This window comes from Molossus molossus, unplaced genomic scaffold (assembly GCF_014108415.1).
Source record: "Molossus molossus isolate mMolMol1 unplaced genomic scaffold, mMolMol1.p scaffold_m16_p_3, whole genome shotgun sequence".
In the NCBI taxonomy this organism is placed as follows: domain Eukaryota; kingdom Metazoa; phylum Chordata; class Mammalia; order Chiroptera; family Molossidae; genus Molossus; species Molossus molossus.
In genome coordinates, this window is record NW_023425366.1 from 128755178 (window position 1) to 128774109 (window position 18932).

The 18932-nt window shown below is 40.7% G+C and overlaps 1 protein-coding gene across 3 annotated transcripts in view; it reads left to right on the forward strand.

The window, feature by feature from the left end:
- The first annotated feature begins 240 nt into the window (after positions 1 to 240).
- Positions 241 to 18932, forward strand: part of USP31 (ubiquitin specific peptidase 31) — a 46157-nt gene continuing 27465 nt past the window's right edge. The window contains exons 1-5 of one of the 3 annotated variants that reach the window (XM_036279262.1): positions 241 to 406; positions 1596 to 1684; positions 1775 to 1867; positions 2447 to 2582; positions 4906 to 5050. In XM_036279262.1, coding sequence (XP_036135155.1) covers positions 1617 to 1684; positions 1775 to 1867; positions 2447 to 2582; positions 4906 to 5050 — 442 coding nt within the window. In that variant the 5' untranslated portion in view covers positions 241 to 406; positions 1596 to 1616. Of the gene's footprint in view, positions 407 to 1595; positions 1685 to 1774; positions 1868 to 2446; positions 2583 to 4905; positions 5051 to 18932 lie in introns of those variants that run through there. The other 2 variants (XM_036279263.1, XM_036279264.1) reach the window with 2 other exon arrangements.

The window sequence follows — 18932 nt, forward strand, 5'->3', positions numbered from 1 at the left end:
TTGTTTTGATGGTTTCCTTTAGCTATATTTCTAAAACTGGAATTCCTCGGTAGGCACATTTAAGTCTTTGGTGAATGTTCCAGAGGGTGGGTTTTACATTGAGTGACTGTTTCTTGGTTTGTTTTTGAACACCTGTTTTTACATTGCTCTTTCCGGGAAGTCCTGTAACACCCTTGAGAGCTTGCATCCATCCCTCTTTGGGGTTATGAACAGTTTATCATAAAGCCAGGGCTCACAACTATTCATGCTGATTTATGTACCTCTCTAGAGTATTGTGTCAAAGAATGCACTCCAGTACCGGGGAAATTCCCAGCATGATGCCCAGGAGTTTCTGTTGTGGCTTTTGGATCGAGTTCATGAAGACCTCAATCATGCTGTGAAGCAGACTGGCCAGCCTCCTGTGAAGGTGAGGGCGCCCCGCGCAGCAGTCAGGAAGCAGGGAGCCCAGGGCCCGTTCTTCCAAACCTCCGAGGAACTATTGCGGTTTGGGCTCAGTTAATATAGTGACATTGAGTACGTTCTGGGTGAGTACAGAATTCATGGGTACATAGAGGAGTCTTCCATGTTTACCACCATGTTGGCAGTGTGAGATTCCAGAGGCGCTATCTCCCAGGAGCTTATTCTAATGAGATGGGACACATTTGAATTAGTGTTAGACAAAAATTTAGTGGTTATATCATTAAACTGTTACTAAAGCAAAAATTTGTTTTATAGTCTAGTGAGACCCATAACCTATAGGTCACTGGAATGGACACACAAACAGGAAACGTATGGATGTCTCTGTTGTTGGGATTGGACTCAAGTGCAGGAACTGAACCCCAGGATGTTCCTACTGAGAGAGAGTGATTTATTCTCAGTTTTTATGCACGTAACCTTACTATGATGAGTAAAGTGATTTTTGTAATAGAAATAATTAAGATAAAGAGTTGCCTTTCTCTTGCATCTTTTAAAGTTTTTGATAATTCTGCTCTGTACCTCACGCTTTAAATTTCTAGTTTTGGTAAGTTAAATTATTTTGATTCAAGGTTCTTTTGTGCCGGAACACGGTACTGCCATATGGCTGACTCTCTCCTATCAGATTGAAATGAATATCAGACGCTTTGCCTTATTTTTGTACCCTAAAGCCCTCCACAGTGTTCTCTGCACATAGTAGCAGGTGCTCAGTAACTAATCATTAGGTGGAGGGACACGAGAAGGTTAAGTGAAATATGAAATAGAGTGAGTAGGCACCAAAATCAGCAGCTAATAGGCGCTAGAGAATTTATTTAGGCGTGGGAGGAACCAGTGGCTGGGGTGATTTCCTGGAAGAGGTTAGAGTGGGACTTTGAGAGTTAGAGGGAGATTGGAGTGTTCTAGGGAAGAACTGCGTAGTTGGGCAGAGAGACGGGGATGTGTGGGAGAGCCTGTGAGGAGATGAATTCTTGTGAGCCACGTCCTGGCTGCTGTGTTCTGGTTTAGCAGATACCTGTTACTGAAACATCTGACCTGATGCATAGCTTATATAAGACATCAGAGACATTTGTGACACTTTCAGGGTCATCTTCAGCCAGTAATTGGTACTTCTGGTCTGTGAAATTGTACTTTCTTCTTTTAAGCCACCATCAGATACTGATACGATGTCTGAGGGACCATCTTTTTCGGTCTGTAGCACTTTTGTACAAGAACTTTTTCAAGCCCAGTACAGGTATGAGCAAATTAAATTTCTCTTTATGTTGTTTGCTTATGTAGTTGTAGGTGATCTTAATGTGGGTGTCTTACCTTTTTGTTTTTGAAGATCTTCTTTGACATGCCCTCACTGTCAGAAGCAGAGCAACACCTTTGACCCTTTCCTCTGCATTTCTTTGCCAATTCCTCTACCCCACACAAGGTAAGAACAGGTTTTTAAGGTGGGTCCTATGTGTTCCTTTTTCTCTATAGGCTCTTAAAAGGTCTTACTTATTTAGACGAGTAATGGGATTAAGGATACATTGAATCCAGGCATTGTTAAAACCTTACAGAAATTTATAAATGCCTGTCTGAGTTTGCAGGGTGCATGGGACAGGTGTGTGTATTCAGTTGGTCGTCCATCCACAGCGTGGGGGAAGGGGAAAGGTGGTTGGGTGCCTTCTAGATCCTCTAGAGGCCTCACATTGCACTTTCAGTTAATTGCTTTATTTGAACTGTCCCTCAACATTTTCAGGAGTTACGCTGTTTTAAGGAAATACAAAGCACAGAACCAAGTATTGATATGTTATATTTTTGTTTTTTTGAAACTTACCTTTTCCAGAGATCTCTTGATTATTGTTTGATAGTTTTACTTAGGTCCAAATGAGTTTTTCTGTTTGGCTTCTAAAGAAAGGTGTGGGTTAGCTTCGGTTTTACATTGATTTCCAATCAGGTTTATCTTGCTTCTGCATTTTAGTTGAAATAAGCAACTAATAAGAAGATCTGACTTTGATCTGTACAGGCCTCTCTATGTCACCGTAGTGTATCAAGGAAAGTGTTCTCACTGCATGAGGATTGGCGTGGCCGTGCCCCTGTCTGGGACTGTCGCCAGGCTTCGGGAGGCAGTGTCTATGGAAACAAAGATCCCCACTGATCAGGTAGTACGCCTGCTAACCCTGATTACACAAGGAGCCACGGAAGTGTGGCTTTTTGTTCTGGAATTTCTTTAACAGTTTTCTGCCAAATATGGTTAGATAGAAAACTCAAACCAGTTACTTCTGGGTTGAGGAAAAGGGAAATTAAGACCCAGAGGAGAAGAATGTACACAAAACTTTTTCATGTATCATTTAATTGTGTGTACATTTTCAAGAGGAAAAGCTGTGACTTTATAAAGTATAATTACTTAGCCCCCTTAAATCATCCCTGTGGAGGCTTATAGGGGAGAGCATTACCGTGGTATTTGAAAGTCAAAGAGGCTTAGGGAACCTGAGCAGCACCTCTTGAAAACCTTCCCATCGTGATGATTAGAATGGGTATCTGGCTAATTCCTGCACATAGATGCTCAGTTCTGTTTGTTCTCTGGTTACAGCTGGACCAGTCTCTTACCTTATTTAGATAAGAGAAAGGAAGTTGTATGCTGTAACCACCCCCCCCCCCCCCGCAACTTGCTTTTTAGGCTAAATTTTTGATATTTAAACTGGCCCAAAATACGTTTGACCTGTTTGTGACTTGACATTTTTTGTTTTTGGTACGTGCTGCTAGTGGGAACCGAACCCGGGATGCTCTGGTCCGCAGGCTGATGCTCCACCACTGAGCCAAACCGGCCAGGAATGTATTTTTGTATACATTCTTTACTCAGTTCACTATTATGATTTTATTTGGAAAAATGTTCCCTACTTAGGATTTACTAAGGAAAGATGATTCAGTGACTGAGTTGCTTGTCCCTGTATCACTTGTGGAAGCTGCCATACTTGCATAGTAAAGGGGTCATGTACTTTGGCTGCTGACACCTCATTTGGGAAGTTACCACAGTAAAACAAATGCCGTTAGCAGCATTGCCCTAAGAAGCAAATATGGTGCATCTTCATAGGCCCAGCACTGGTACATTCATAGCGTTCACGTTTTTCCTTACTCTTAAGAGGTCATTGATTTGATTTATTTTCCTTCAGGATGAGGGGAAAGACAGAGAAGGAGGGAGGCTTAGGTGTGTGTCCAAGGCAAATCTGGTTGTCTCTTTAAAGTTCTCAGTGCTGTCTGGTTCTTTTTTCATGCGGTTTGAATGAGTGATATAATTATAAGTTTGTTTTGACCTCAACTTGTTGGAGAAAGTGAATTATATTTGCATGTTCACCTGCAGAGTAACAACATGGTCATTAAAATCATTAAACGGGAAATGTGCCAGGAGTATTTTCCTTGGACTGTTTGTGGACTATGGCACCAGCCCTTTTTACCTCATAGACTCGTATTATGTTTGTGTTCATAAAAGGAACCTCAGGGGTCCAGTGTAAACCCTCATATGAAGGAGGCCCCCAGAAATCATGTGACTTGTTCAAGGTCACAGGGCTGGTTGGTGGCAGGCTGGACTAGGACCTCCTCATGCCCAGTGCAGTGCTTTTTCACTAGACAATGCTGTTGAGCATGCAACGAAGTCTCTAAATGTCTCCATTGTTTTTATCCATCTTTTGTTTTTCTGTTTTACTGTGCAATACTCAACCATTTCAAAAACAAAACTTAGAAAGTATCTCATATTAAATATCTTAGAACTACGGTTTACTAACTGTAATATTATGTTGTACATTCATTCCTATTTTTTCCTGTGCCTATACTATATTTACTATTTTATAAAAATGAACTCACATTGTTCTTTACCTTGATTCTTACTTATTTAGGAGATTTTTTTTTAATGTTAGTGCAAATATTTGTAGCTCAGTCTTTGTAATAGCTTTATAATTCCAGTAAGGCTATGCTATATTTAACTAGTTCCTATTGTTGGACATTTGAGTTGATTTCATTTTTTTTTCTAATACAAGTATTGATGGTTATTTGACATTTTTTAACCTGGAAAGAAGAACATTTAGTGATATAGGAGCAAGTCTTAGAGTCATATGTGGACTCCGTCCTTGCCATGAGACTGAATAGTTGTATTACCTCAGGCAGGTCACTCTGCCTTCTCTTTAGTTTCTTCCCCTATGAAAGAAGAACAAACATTCTGATCTCCTGGGTCTCTTCTCCACCAGAACTTGGAAGAACGCTGGACTTAATGCCATAGGCTCTGAGAGCAGAGTATATTGCTTGTCAGTTACAGAGGATGTTGTGCTGCCAGGATTCTCTTCTTAAAGGCAAATACTGTGAGCTCTGAGACAGGTGTTAGATCCCTCACAGGTTAGGTCCTGGTGGTCTGGGGAAATTTGTGACAAATTAGGAGATCTATTCATACTGACTTCCTGCTTGTCCAACTGTTTACATTTTTCCCATTTTTAGATTGTGTTAACAGAAATGTACTATGATGGGTTCCACCGTTCCTTTTGTGACACAGATGACCTGGAAACAGTGCATGAAAGCGACTGCATTTTTGCCTTTGAGACTCCAGAAATATTCAGGCCTGAAGGAATTCTCAGTCAGAGAGGTAAATGAGCATCTATTTCCATAATGCCACATAATAGGTTTGTGGTCCAGCCACTGTCTGCCCTTTAGATGTATGTTATAAGATGGTGTAATTTTTTAAATTGTAAGATACACAAAACACATGTTTTTCTAATGGTATAAATTTTATGGTAACATATTTTCTGGAAGAGGGCAGTGCTTACTGCTTTAGGCAAGGATATTTCCTTAATTTCTAACATTTCTGGGACTTTCCTTTCTTAAGTAGCCTCCTTGGCATCTTAAAACAGCACTCTATTTCTTTATTTATTGCTGTAAAATTTTTTTGGGGGTATTTTGCTTACCAGCTCTGATGCTCAGTGTCTAAATTCTAAAGTCCTTAATGTAGAAACATTTTCTTGATATTTTCTTTTAAGAAATCTGACATAAACATGTCATATGCTTTTAACTTTCCCTATTGTTTGCTGAGAACTTATATCCCCATCTTCTGTCTCATTAGCTCCCTCTTTGTCTCTCTAAGAACCCCTGCTCCCCACCCCATCCCTTGTCCTTTCCCATCCCAGTCCTAAGCAATCACTTTCTATACATTTCCCTCATCTAGACATGAATGGAATCATATAGCATGTGACCTGTTGTGAATGACTTCTTTCCCTTGGTATTCTGTTTCAAGGCTCATCCATGTTGCAGTGTATATCAGTCCTTCATTCCTTTTTATGGCTGAATATATTCCATTATATGTATATACCACATTTTGTTCATCCATTTATCCATTGATAGACATTTGGGGTGTTTCTACCATTTAGCCATTATGAAGCAGTGAAGTTGTGACCAGTCATGTATAAGTATTTGTTTGAATAAAATGCTTTCGGACTTCTGGTCAAGGTGGCATTGTAGGTAAACAAGTTCTCAGCCTTTCCCACAACCACATCAAACTTACAACTAAGCTGCAGAACAACCGTCGTTCAGAACCGCCTGAAGTCAAGCTGAATGGAAGTCCTACAACTACAAAATTAAAGAAGAGCCACATTGAGACTGGTAGGAGGGGCAGAGATGCAGAAAGGCTGGGCCCACACCTTCATATGATGGATAAAAATCAGGAGGGATATCTTGGCTGTGGAGGTTCTCCCTGAGGAGCAAGAGGTCTTCGTCCCACACCAGGCCCCCCAGCTCAGGATTGCAGTGCCAGGAAGAGAAGTCCCCATAACTTCTAGCTGTAAAAACCAGTGGGAATTGAGGCTGAGGGAGGATGAGGCTGTTGGAGTCCCAGGCAGCTCCTCTTAAATGGCCCACACTTGGATTTACTTGGGCTCACTCCCTCTGAGCTCCAGGGCAGGGGCAACAGCTTGAAAGGCACCAAAGACATATGGGGAGGAACTGAATTATTTGGCATCAGGGTGAGAGCTTGAGGGGCAGCTTTCTCCTGGGCAGAAGTGCTGGCAGAGGCCATTGTTCTTTTGATGAGTCCTTCACCCACAGAGCCAGCAGACAGCACCATAGCAGAGACTCCATCATCCTGACTCACACTGTTTGCCCTACCCTGCTGATTCTCTGAATTCCTCCCTCACCCAACTTGTATGCCCACCCAAGCTGTTTCCAGTGGCTTTTCCATAGGAATGGCCTGCTCATGCTGCAGAGTTTCCTAAAATCTCTTAAACAGGCAGCATCTGGCCTCAGCGAGCTCCATACCTCTCAGTAAATGGCCACAGGTCCGGCACTAGGAGCAGCCAGCCTTGGTTCACAGCTTGGCGTTGCCTGGGCACCTCTAAGCCCAGCACAAGAAGCAGCCAGGTAGAATGCAGGTAGTGGCTGACCTTGACTTACACCTCCTGGGAGGCCCCAGAGGCAGCACACCCAGTGGGCAGCTTCAGACCATGTCAAAGCACCATCACCCAAAACCCTCCACAAGTGACACACTCAAGAACTCTGCTGAGTAAATCTGGCTCTGTGTGGTGAGCCCCTGCACAGCTGATCCTCCGAGGTGGTTAGGTCGGTGGTCAGTGGTCACAGCCAGTTGTTGCAGCTGATCAACCTGAGTAAATCCTCCCGTTGATGTGCCAGTAACAATCAAGACTCAATTACAACAGGGGTGTACAGCCCACACAGAGTGTGCATCTCCAGTGCCCAACTAGGGTGATCAGGGATACTGTGCCACTGGACCCTATGGGACATCTACTAAATTAGGCCACCCTACCAAGCCTAGGAGACATAGCATCTCTACCTAATACATAGAAACAAACATGGGGAGGCAGGCAAAATAAGTGGACAAAGAAACACGTCCCAAATGAAAGCCAAATTTCAGAAAAAGAACTAAACAAAATGGAGAAAGCAAACTACTAGATGCAGAGTTTAAAATACTGGTTAAAAGGATGCTCAGGGAACTTAGTGAGGACCTTAAGAGCATAAAAGAACTAGTCAGAAATGAAGGATGCACTAACTGAAATAAAGAATAAGTTACAGGGAATCAACAGTAGAGTAGGTTGAAGCCAAGAATTAAAACCATCGATTTGGAATATAAGGAAGCAAAAAACACCCTATCAGAACAGCAAAAAGAAAAAGTAATAAAAGAAAATGAGGATAGAGTAAGGAGACTCTAGGACAACTTTGAGCATACCATGGAGGTGCTGGAAGGAGAAGAGAGAGCAAGAAATTGAAAATCTATTTGAAAAAATAATAACAGAAAACTTCCTTAACTTGATGATGGAAATAGACATACAAGTCCAGGAAGTGCAGAGCGTCCCCATCAAGATGAACCCAAAAAGGCCCACACCAAGACACATCATCATTAAAATGTAAAAGGTTAAAGACAAACAGAAAGTGTTAAAGGCAGCAAGAGAAAAGCAGTTAGTTACCACCAAGGGAGCTCCCATGACTGTCAGCTGATTTCTTAAAAGAAACTTTGCAGGCCAGAAGAGGGTTGCAGGAAATATTCAAAGTGATGAAAAGCAAGGACCTACGACCGATATTACTCTATCCCGCAAGGCTATCATTTAGAATTGGTGGACATATAAAGAGCTTCCAAGACAAGAAAAAGCTAAAGAAGTTCATCATCACCAAACCAGTATTACAAGAAATGTTAAAGGGTCTTCTAGAAGAAGAAGAAGAGAAAGAGGAGGAGGAGGACAGGGGAGGGAGAAAGAAGAAGAAGGAGGAGGAGGAGGAGGAGGAGGAAGAGGAAGAAGGAGGAAGAGGAAGAAGGAGGAAGAAAGAAGGAAGAATAAAAATATGGATAATAAAATGGCAATATATACATACCAACAATTGAATCAACAAACAAAATGAACAGCAGAACAGAAATAGACTCATATATACAGAGAAGATTTTTTGGTGGTTGCCAGATGGGAGGGGGGCCATTGGGGGAATGGTGAAAAAGGTGAAGGGGTTAAGAAGTACAAATTGGTTGTTGCAGAATATCATAGAGTGGAAGGGGTCAATGTGGGGAAAAGGGGGGAACATCTGTAATACTTTGAACAATAAAGATTCAATAAAAAAAAGAGAAGCCCTGGCTGGTTTTGCTCAGTAGTTAGAGCGTCGGCCAGAGAGTTGCGGGTTTGATTCCGGTCAAGGGCCTGTACCTGGGTTGTGGCTCTGGTCAGGTTGTGTGGGAGGCAACCAGTAGATATGGCTCTATCACATCGATGTCTCTCTCTCTCTCTCTCCCCCTCCCTTCCACTCTCTCAGATGATAAATAGAAAAAAATATTCTCGGGTGAGGAATAAAAAAAAAAGAATAGCCTGTTTTCATTTCTTTTGGGATATATACCTAGGAGTGGAAATTCTAGGTCATATGATAATTCTCTGTTTAATTTTCTGAGGAACTGCCAAATTGTTTTCCACAGCAGCTGCATTATTTTTATTTCTACCAACAATATATGAGGGTTACAGTTTCTCCTCATTCTTGCCAACATTTCTAATTTTCTTTTAAAAAAAAAAAATTTTTTTTTTTAATCCTCACCTGAGGACATTTTTTCATTATTTGTTCAGATAGAGTGGGAGAGGGAGAGAGGAAGAGAGAGAGAGAGAGAGAAACAGCAACATGAAAGGGACACATCGAGTGGCTGCCACCTGCACAACCCAACCAGGGCCGGGGATAAACCGCAACCGAGGTACGTGCCCTTAGCAGAACTGAACCTGGGTCTCTCTGGACTGCAGGCCGATGCTCTAACTGCTTAGCCAAACTGGCCAGGGCTAAAAATATTTTTTTTTGATTTTTTAGGGAGAGAGAGAAACATTGATGTGTGAGAGAAACATCCATCGGCTGCCTCCTGCATGCCCCCTACTGGGGATCGAGCCCGAAACCTGGGCATGTGCCCTGAGTGGGAATTGAACTGGAACCTCCCAGTCCATGGGACGATGCTCAATCCACTGAGCCGCACCAGCTGTGCTATTTTCTGATTGTGGCCATCCTAGTGGGTGTGAAGTGGTATCTCATTGTATTTTTGTTTGTTTTTTTTTGTTAATCCTCACATTGATTTTTAGAGGGAGGGAGGGGAGAAAAAGAGACAGAGAGACAGAGACATTGATGTGAGAGAGATACATCGATAGGTTGCCTCCTTCACATGCCCTGAACAGGGCTGGGGATCAAACCTGCAACACAGGTACATGCCCTTGACCAGAATCAAACCCGAGATCCTTTAGTTTGTGGGCTGACAGTAACCGCTGTGCAACACTGGCCAGGGCTCATTGTGATTTTTGTTGTCATTTTTCTAATGCTATATGATGTTGATTATCTTTTCATATGGTTGTTGGTTATTTATGTATCCTCTTTAGAGAAATATCTATTCAAGTTCTCTATTTTTAAATTGGGTTGTTTGTCTTTTTGTTGTTAAGGTGTAAGAGTTCTTTATATATGCTAGGTACTAGACACTTATCAGATATATGATTACAATTATTTTCTCACATTCTGTGGGTTATCTTTTTACTTTCATGATAGTATCTTTAAAAAAAAAAAAAAAAATTTGCAATTTAGCCCGGCCGGTGTGGCACACTGGTTGAGTGTTGACCCATGCACCAAGAGGTTGCCAGTTTGATTCCTGGTCAGTGCACATGCCCAGATTGTGGGCCCAATCTCCAATTGGGGCATGCAGGAGGTGGCCAGTCGATGTTTTCTCTTATTGATGTTTCTATCTCTCTCTTCCTCTCCCTTCCTCTCTCTCTACAATCAATAAATAAAAAATATTTTTAAAAATTACAGTTTATGTATAATATTATATTAGTTTCGGGTGTATGACACCATGATTAGACATTATATAACTTATGAAGTGGTCACCTAAATAAATCTAGTACACATCTGATACCATATATAGTTATAACAATATTATAACTATATTATGACTATATTCCTATGCTGTGCTTTATATACCCATGACTGTTCTGTAACTACTAATTAACTACTAATCTGTACTTTTAAATCTCATCATCTTTCTTACTCATCCCTCCAACCCCTCTCTTATCTGGTAACCATCAAAATGCTCTCTGTTTTATGAGTCTTTTCGTGTTCTGCTTGTTCATTTATTTATTTTTTTTAATTTAAAAAAATTGTTTTTATCCTCACTTGAGGACATTTTTGCATTTATCTTCAGATAGAGCGGGAGGTAGAGAGGGAGGAAGAGAGAGAGAGAGCAACATCGACATGAGAGAGACACTTCAAATGGTTGCCACCCACACGACCCCAACCGAGGCCAGGGACAAACTGCAACTGAGGTACGTGCCCTTAGCAGGAACTGAACCCGGGACTCTCTGGTCCGCAGGCCGATGCTGAAACCACTGAGCCAGACTGGCGAGGGCTATTTTGTTTTTGTTTTTTTAATTCCACATATCAGTGAAAATATCTGGCATTTGTCTTTTACTTACTTCACTCAGCACAATACCTCTAAGTGCATCTATGTTGTTGCAGATGACAAGTGTCATTCTTTTTTTATGGCTGAATTACATTTCATTATATATATGTCCCACCTGTTACTTATCTACTCATCTACTAATGGACACTTAGGTTGCTTCCATATCTTGGCTATTGAAATAATGCTGCAATGAACATTGGGATGCATATATCATTTTGTTTTAGTCTTTTGGGTTTCTATGGATAAATACACAGAATTGGAGTTGCTGGGTCCGTCTTTGTCTCTTGTTATAGCCTTTGTTTTAAAGTCTTTTTTGTCTGATGCAAGTATTGTTACCCTAGCTTTTTTGTTTTGTTTACCATTTTTATAAAATATCTTTTTCATTCCTTTACTTTTAGTTTGTGTGTGTTTTTTGATCTGAAGTGAGTCTCTTGTAGATAGCATATGTAAGGATCTTTTTTTTTTAACCATTCAGTCTTTTGATTGGAGCATTTAATCCATTTGCATTTATAGTAATTGTTGATAGACATGTATTTATTGCCATTTTATTATTCATATGTTTGATCATTTGTTTTCTTCTTCTTAAGGCCCTTTAACATTTCTTGTAATACTGGTTTGGTGGTGATGAACTCCTTTAGCTTTTTCTTGTCTGGGATGCTCTTTATCTGTCCTTTGATTCTAAATGATAGTCTTGCTGGGTAGAGTAATCTTGGTTATAGGGTCTTGCTTTTCATCACTTTGAATATTTCTTGCCACTCCCTTCTGGCCTGCAAAGTTTCTGTTGAGAAATCAGCTGACAGTCTTAATGGGAGTTCCCTTATAGGTAACTATCTGCTTTTCTCTTAATGCTTTTAAGATTCTCTGTCTTTAACCTTTTGCATTTTAATTATAATGTATTTTGATGTGTGCCTCTCTGGGTTCATTTTGTGTGGGACTCTGTGCTTCCTGGACTTGTATGTCTATTTCCTTCACCAGGTTAGAAAAGTTTTTGTCTTTATTTTTTCAAATAGATTTTCAGTTTATTGCTCTCTCTCTTTTCCTTCCAGCACCCCATGATGGGAATGTTGGTGTGCTTGAAGTTGTCCCAGATGCTCCTTACACTGTCCTCATTTCTTTAAAATTCTTTTTTCTTTTTGCTGTTCTGATAGGGTGTTGTCTGCTTCCTTACATTTCATATCACTGATTTGATTCTCTGCTTCATCCACTCCACTGTTGATTTCCTGTAACTTACTCTTCATTTCAGTTAGTGTATCCTTCATTTCTGACAGATTCTTTTTTATGGTTTTCATGTCCTTTTTTATGCTGTTGAAGTTCTCACTAAGTTCAGTGAGCATCCTTGTAACCATTGCTTTGAACTCTGTATCTGGTAGTTTGCTTGCCACCATTTTATTTATTTATTTATTTATTTTTTCCTGGAGATTTCTCCTGTTTCTTCATTTGGGACACATTTCTTTGTCTCCTCATTTTGGCTGCTTGCCTGTGTTTGTTTCTATGTATTAGACAGAGCTGCTATGTCTCCTGAACTTAGTAGAGTGGCCTTGTGTAGTAGGTGTCCTGTAGGGTACAGTGGCACAGCCTCCCCAGTCACCTGAGCTGGGTGCCCCAGGTACTCCCTCTGTGTTGACTGTGTGCACCCTTCTGTTGGCACATCACTCGGGGATTGGTCCCCAGGTTGATCAACTGCGAGGACCGGCTCTGACTATAGCAGAGGAGCTGCTGTACTGGCTCAGACCCCACGGAGCAGGACTTGTTTCAATGGGGCTTTGGTGCCAGCTGAGTCTGCTGCTTGAGTGGGTCCCCCATGGTGGTGTTGGGTTGTAATATGGCATGGGCTGAAGCTGACTACTGGGTGGACTGTCTCTGGGCCTCCTGGGAGGTGCAAGGTCAGCCACCACCTGTGTCCTGCCCAGGGCCTCCCCACATGAGCTACAGAGTGATTTGCAGAATACTGCTACCTGTGATGGGCTTGGAGGTGCCCAGGAGAGGCCAAGCTATGAACCAAGACTGGCTGTTGCTAATGCCAGGCCAGGTGTCACTTAGTGAGAGGTATTGGGCATGCCCAGGCCAGATGCTGTTTGTTTGAGAGATTTTGGGAAAGTCTGAAGCATGAGCCAAGACAGGCTGTTTGTATGGAAAAGCCACTGGAAGTGGCTTGGGTGGGCCCTAAAGTTGGGTGGGGTCTCAGGGAATCACCAGGGCGGGGTGAACAGTGTGAGCCAGGATGATGAAGACTCACATATGGTACTCAGTGTGGGAGGGCTCAGAAAAGAAATAATGGCCTCTGCTAGAACTCTCTGGAAGAAAGCTGTCCCCCTATCCCTTGCCCTGATGTCACACACCTCAGTCCTTCCCATATGTCCCTGGTGCTTTTCCAGCTGCTGTGCTAGCTCTGGAGCTAAGAGCGAATGAGTCTGATTAAATCCATGTAGGGGCCCTGTAAGAGGAATACCTAGGACTCTAGAAATCCTCTTCACCCAGTCACAATCTGGTTTTTACAGCCGGAAGTTATGGGGACTTCTCTTCCTGGCACTGGAACCCTAAGTTGGGGTTCTGATGTTGGTCTGGGACCCCTTGCTCCTTAGGGCCCTGCAGCCAAGATATCCCTCCTAGTTTTTATCTTGGGGCCAGCCCCTTCTGTGTCTCCTGCCCTTCTGCTAGTATTGATGTGTCTTCTTTTTTATATCTTTAACTGTAGGACTTCCGTTCAGCTAGATTGTGTGTCCTGAATGGATAGTGTCTTTTGATGCAGAAATGTCCTTAATTTTGATGAGGTCTGAATTATTTTGTTGTTTGTGCTTTTGGTGTCGTATGTAAGAATCCATTGCTAAATCCAAGTCCATAAAGATTTATCCCTGTGTTTTCCTCTAGAATTTTTATAATTTTAGTTCTTACATTTATGTCTTTGATCCATTTTGAGTTAATTTTTGTGTGTGGTGCGAGGTAGGGGTCCAGTTCCGTTCTTTTGCATATAAATATCCAGTTTTCCCAGTACCATTTGTTGAAGAGACTATTCTTTCCTCCTTGGATGGTCTTAGTGCCCTTGTCAACAGTTCTTATTTTAGTACCTCTCTTCTTTCACCCACTACTTCCAGAGGTCTCTGGTGCCTATAGCTTCTGGACCTTTTGGTAACTTTATGTCTTTATGTATTGGGTTGGTTAGCTTTCTCTGCTCTCAGTTTAAGATTCAGCTTTCTTTGGTCTAATCCTATGAACATAATTTTCTGGACAGTCTGTTATTTCAGTTTTCATTATTCTTTGACCCAGGAGCTCTATTGTTTGTTTTCTAGTGTTCTCATGCATGTGCTTTTGTTTATTTGAATTGCTTTCTAATTTTAATTGCATCACAGTAAAAATACTCAATCATCACCTTGTTCAGAAGTCTTTCCTCACTTCCCCCATTCCCAGCCAGCTGACTGACTCCTGCCCTTCTGTGCTCCAGCTGTGGTTTCTGCTCATCTCTGGACTGGAATGTTGTGTGATGATCTGTTTTCTGCTGTGTCTGTCCCACCACACTGTGAATTCTCTGCAGTTGGGATTGCGTTTTGCTACATCTTACTGTAGCCAGCAGTTAAGTATAATTCCTCATACACAGCAAAAGCCCAGTTAGTGTTTGTTCAACTGAAATTACCCAGATCCCTCTTTGCACCCCAACTACTTAGGGTTAATACTAAGTTTCTGTTTGTAAGTGAATGGTGGTGAGGTCCAAGTTTATCATATTCTACCAGAGACTGCCTTTGTTGGAAGAAGATACCACTTTGTGACAGTGTATTAGCCTTTGTTGTAAAGGCCTTATAATATTTGGTTCAGTGCATATGAGGCTACTACTTTCCCCAGTTTACAAATGAGGGAGGAGACTTAGGTTAAGGCTTGCACAGCTGGTGGTAACTGGGTCTGGCTTCGAATGTACAGCCTGTCTGCAGCTGGCAGGTGTCCCTTCATCTCACTTTTAGCAGAACAGGTCTTCCCAGCTTACTTCTGCCAAGAGCCTGGGAAATGAGGCCATTTTTGGTCTCAGATGTAGACTTGTTATTTTTATTTTCTCACACCAAAGTTTAAAGTGGTTAGCAACTGAAATCTGCTCTTTTGTGATTTTTTTCATTGTGTTCAACCTTAAAAAGTTTTTTCTCTAGTAGCTTGATGAAAACTCAGTGTTTTCCGTAAAACTCAGTGTTTATCAAGAATTTATTTTGGTATTAACTATGTAGTCATCATTTTTTAAAAAAAGATAGATGGTAAATTTAATTTAATATTTTTCTTCATTTTTTTTTTATTAATTTATTTTTGTTACAGATGTTTCTCCTTTTTCCCCCCTAGACTCCCTCCTCCCCATCTTGCCCCCCCCCCCATCCCCCAAGCATTGTTGTTTATGCATACATGCATATAAGTTCTTTGGTTCATCTCATCCATCCTCTCCCACCCCCCTATTCTGAGGTTTGTCAGTCTGAACTCCTTTCCATGTCTCTAGATCTATTTCGTTTATCAGCCCACCTTGTTTATTATATTCCACAAATAAGTGAGATGATGTGGTATTTGTTTTTCTCTGATTGGCTTATTTCGCTTAGCATAATACTCTCGAGGTTCCTCTATGTCGTCTCAAAGGATAAGAGATCATTCTTTCTTACAGCTGCATAGTATTCCACTGTATATGTGTACCACAGCTTTTTCATCCACTCATCTATTGATGGACACTTGGACTGTTTCTAGATCTTAGCAATTGCAAATAGTGCTACTGTGAACATAGGGGCACATATATTCTCTCTGATTGGTGTTTCAGGCTTCTTAGAGTATATTCCTAGAAGTGGGATCACTGGGTCAAATGGCAGTTCCATTTTTAATTTTTTGAGGAAACACCATAGTGTTTTCCATAGTGGCTGCACCAGTCTGCATTCCCACCAGCAGTGTACTAGAGTCCCCTTTTCTCCACACCCACACCAGCACTTGTTTTTTGATGATTTGTTGATGGCAGCCATTCTGGCAGGTGTGAGGTGATACCTCATGGTTGTTTCAGTTTGCATCTGTCTGATGATTAGTGACATTGAACATTTTTTCATATGTCTCTTGGCCATTTGTATGTCCTGTTTGGAGAGGTGTCTATTTAGCTCCTCTGCCCATTTTTAAATTGGGTTGTCTTCCTTTTGTTGAGTTGTATGAGCTCTCTATATATGTTGGAAATTAAGTCCTTATCTGACGTATCATTGGTGATTATGCTCTCTCATACGGTGGGTTCCCTTACCGTTTTGATGGTTGTTTCTTTTGCTGTGCAGAAGCTTTTGAGTTTGTAGTCCCATGTGTTCATTTTTTCCTTTGTTTCTGTTGCCTTTGGTGAGGTATCAGTGAAAATTCTGCTATGTATGATGTCTGAAATTTTGTTGCCTACATTTTCTTCTAGGATTTTTATGGATTCACGAGTCACATTTAAGTCTTTTATCCATTTTGGGATTATTCTTGTGTATGGTGTTTGTTGATGGTCTGGTTTCACTTTTTTGCATGTGGTTGCCCAATTTTCCCAACACCATTTATTAAAGAGGCTGTCTTTACTCCATTGTATGCTCTTGCCTCCTTTGTCAAATATTAATTGAGCATAGTGTTTTGGGTTCTCTGGGTTCTATTCCATTTCTGGGTTCTCTGTTCTATTCCATTGATCTATGTACCTGTTCTTTTGCCAGTACCAGGCTGTTTTGATTACAGTAGCTTTGTAGTATAACCTGATATTCAGTATTGTGATCCCACTTACTTTGTCCTTCTTTTTCAAGATTGCTGTGGCTATTCGGGGTCTTTTCTGGTTCCTTATGAACTTTTGAAGTATTTGTTCTAGTTCTGTGAAATATGTCATTGGTATTTGATGGGAATTACAATAAATCTATAGATTACTTTGAGTAGTATGGACATTTTAATGATGTTAATTCTTCCAATCCATGAACAAGGTATGTACTTCCACTTTTTTATATCTTCCTCTATTTCTTTTTTCAATGTCCCATGTGTAGTTTTCTTCAAATAGGTACTTTACTTCTTTGGTTAAGTTTATTCCTAGGTATCTTAAGTTTTTTTGCTGCGATGGTAAATGGGATTGCTTTTTTAGTTTCTCTTTCTTTGAGTTCATCATTGGTATATAAGAATGTTGTCGATTTCTTGATGTTAATTTTGTATCCTGTTACCTTGCCAAATTTGTTTATTAAATCTAGTAGATATTTATTTATTTATTTATTTTTTTATCCTCACCCAAGGATATTTTTCCATTTTTTGTACAGATAGAGTGGGAGGGAGAGAGAGGAAGGGAGAGAGAGAGAGAAACATCGACGCATCGACGTGAAGGGACACATCGAGTGGCTGCCACCCGCACGACCAACCAGGGCCGGGGACAAACTGCAACCGAGGTACATGCCCTTAGCGGGAACCGAACCTGGGTCTCTCCGGACCGCAGGCCGACTCTCTAACTGCTGAGCCAAACTGGCCAGGGCTAAATCTAGTAGATTTTTGATGGAGTCTTTAGGGTTTTCTATATATCATATCATGTCATCTGGGAATAATGACAGGTTCACTTCATCCTTTCCATTTTGGATCCCTTTTATTTTTTCGTCATGTCTGATTGCTGTGGCTAAGACTTTCAGTAGTACGTTAAATAAGAGTGGCGAAATTGGGCAGCCCTGTCTTGTTCCTGTTCTTAAGGGAAATGCTTTTAGTTTTTGTGCATTGAGTATGATGTTGGCTGTAGGTTTTTCATATATGGCCTTTATTATGTCGAGATATGATCCCTCTATTCCCATATTGCCGAGTGTTTTTATCAGAAATAGGTGCTGGATTTGGTTGAATGCTTTTTCAGCATCTATTGATTTGATCATATGGTTTTTATCTTTCATTTTGTTTATGTGATGTATCACATTTATTGATTTGCAAATATTGTACCAGCCTTGCATCCCTGGGATGAATCCCACTTGGTCATGGTGAATAATTTTTTTGATGTATTGTTGTATCTGATTTGCTATATTTATCAGGGATATTGGCCTGTAGTTTTCTTTCTTTGTAATGTCTTTTTTTGGTTTTGGAATTAGAATTATGCTGGCGTCATAAAATGAATTTGGAAGGCTTCCTTCTTCTTGAATTTTTGGAATAGTTTGAGGAGAATAGGTGTGTGTTCTTCTTTGAATGTTCAGTAAAACTCCCCTGTGAAGCCATCTGGGCCTGGGATTTTGTTTGGAGGGAGAGTCTTGATTACATCTTCAATTTCCTTAGTTTTATTAGTCTGTTCAAGTTTTTTATCTCTTCCCGGTTCAGTTTTGGGAGACTGTGTGTTTCTAGAAATTTGTCCATTTTGCTTAGATTGTCCAATTTGTTGCCATATAATTGTTCATAGTATATGTTAATGATCCTTTGTATTTCTGTGGTGTCAGTTGTTACTTCTCCTCTTTCATTTCTGATTTTGTGTATTTGGGTTCTCTCTCTTTGTTCATGGTGAGTCTAGTTAAGGGTCCATCAGTCTTGTTTATCTTTTCTCAAAACCAGCTCTTTATTTCATTGATCCTTTGAATTATTCTTTTGGTCTCTGTGTCATTTATTTCTGCTCTGATCTTTACTATTTCCTTTCTTCTGTTTGCTCTGGGATTTTCTTTTTTGTTTGCTTTCTAGTTCTTTAAGTTGTGCGGTTAGGTAGTCAATTAGAAATTTTTCTTGTTTCTTGAGGAAGGCCTGTAGTGCTATGAGCTTTCCTCTCAGAACTGCTTTTGGTGCATTCCATAGATTTTGTGTTGTTGTGTGTTTATTTTCATTGGTTTCCAGGAAGTTTTGAATTTCTTCCTTGATCTCCTTGGTAACCCATTCAGTGTTTAGTAACGTGCTGTGTAGCCTCCATGTGTTCAAATGTCTTTGCATATTCTTGTTGCAGTTGATTTCTAGTTTCATGCCATTGTGATCTGAGAAGATGCTTGATGTGATTTTAGTCTTCTTGAACTTATAGAGACTGGTCTATCTTTGAGAATGTCCTATGTGCACTTGAGAAGAATGTGAATTCTGTAGTTTTGGGGGTGTAATTCTCTGTAGATATCTATTAAATCCATTTGATCTAGTGCTTCATTTA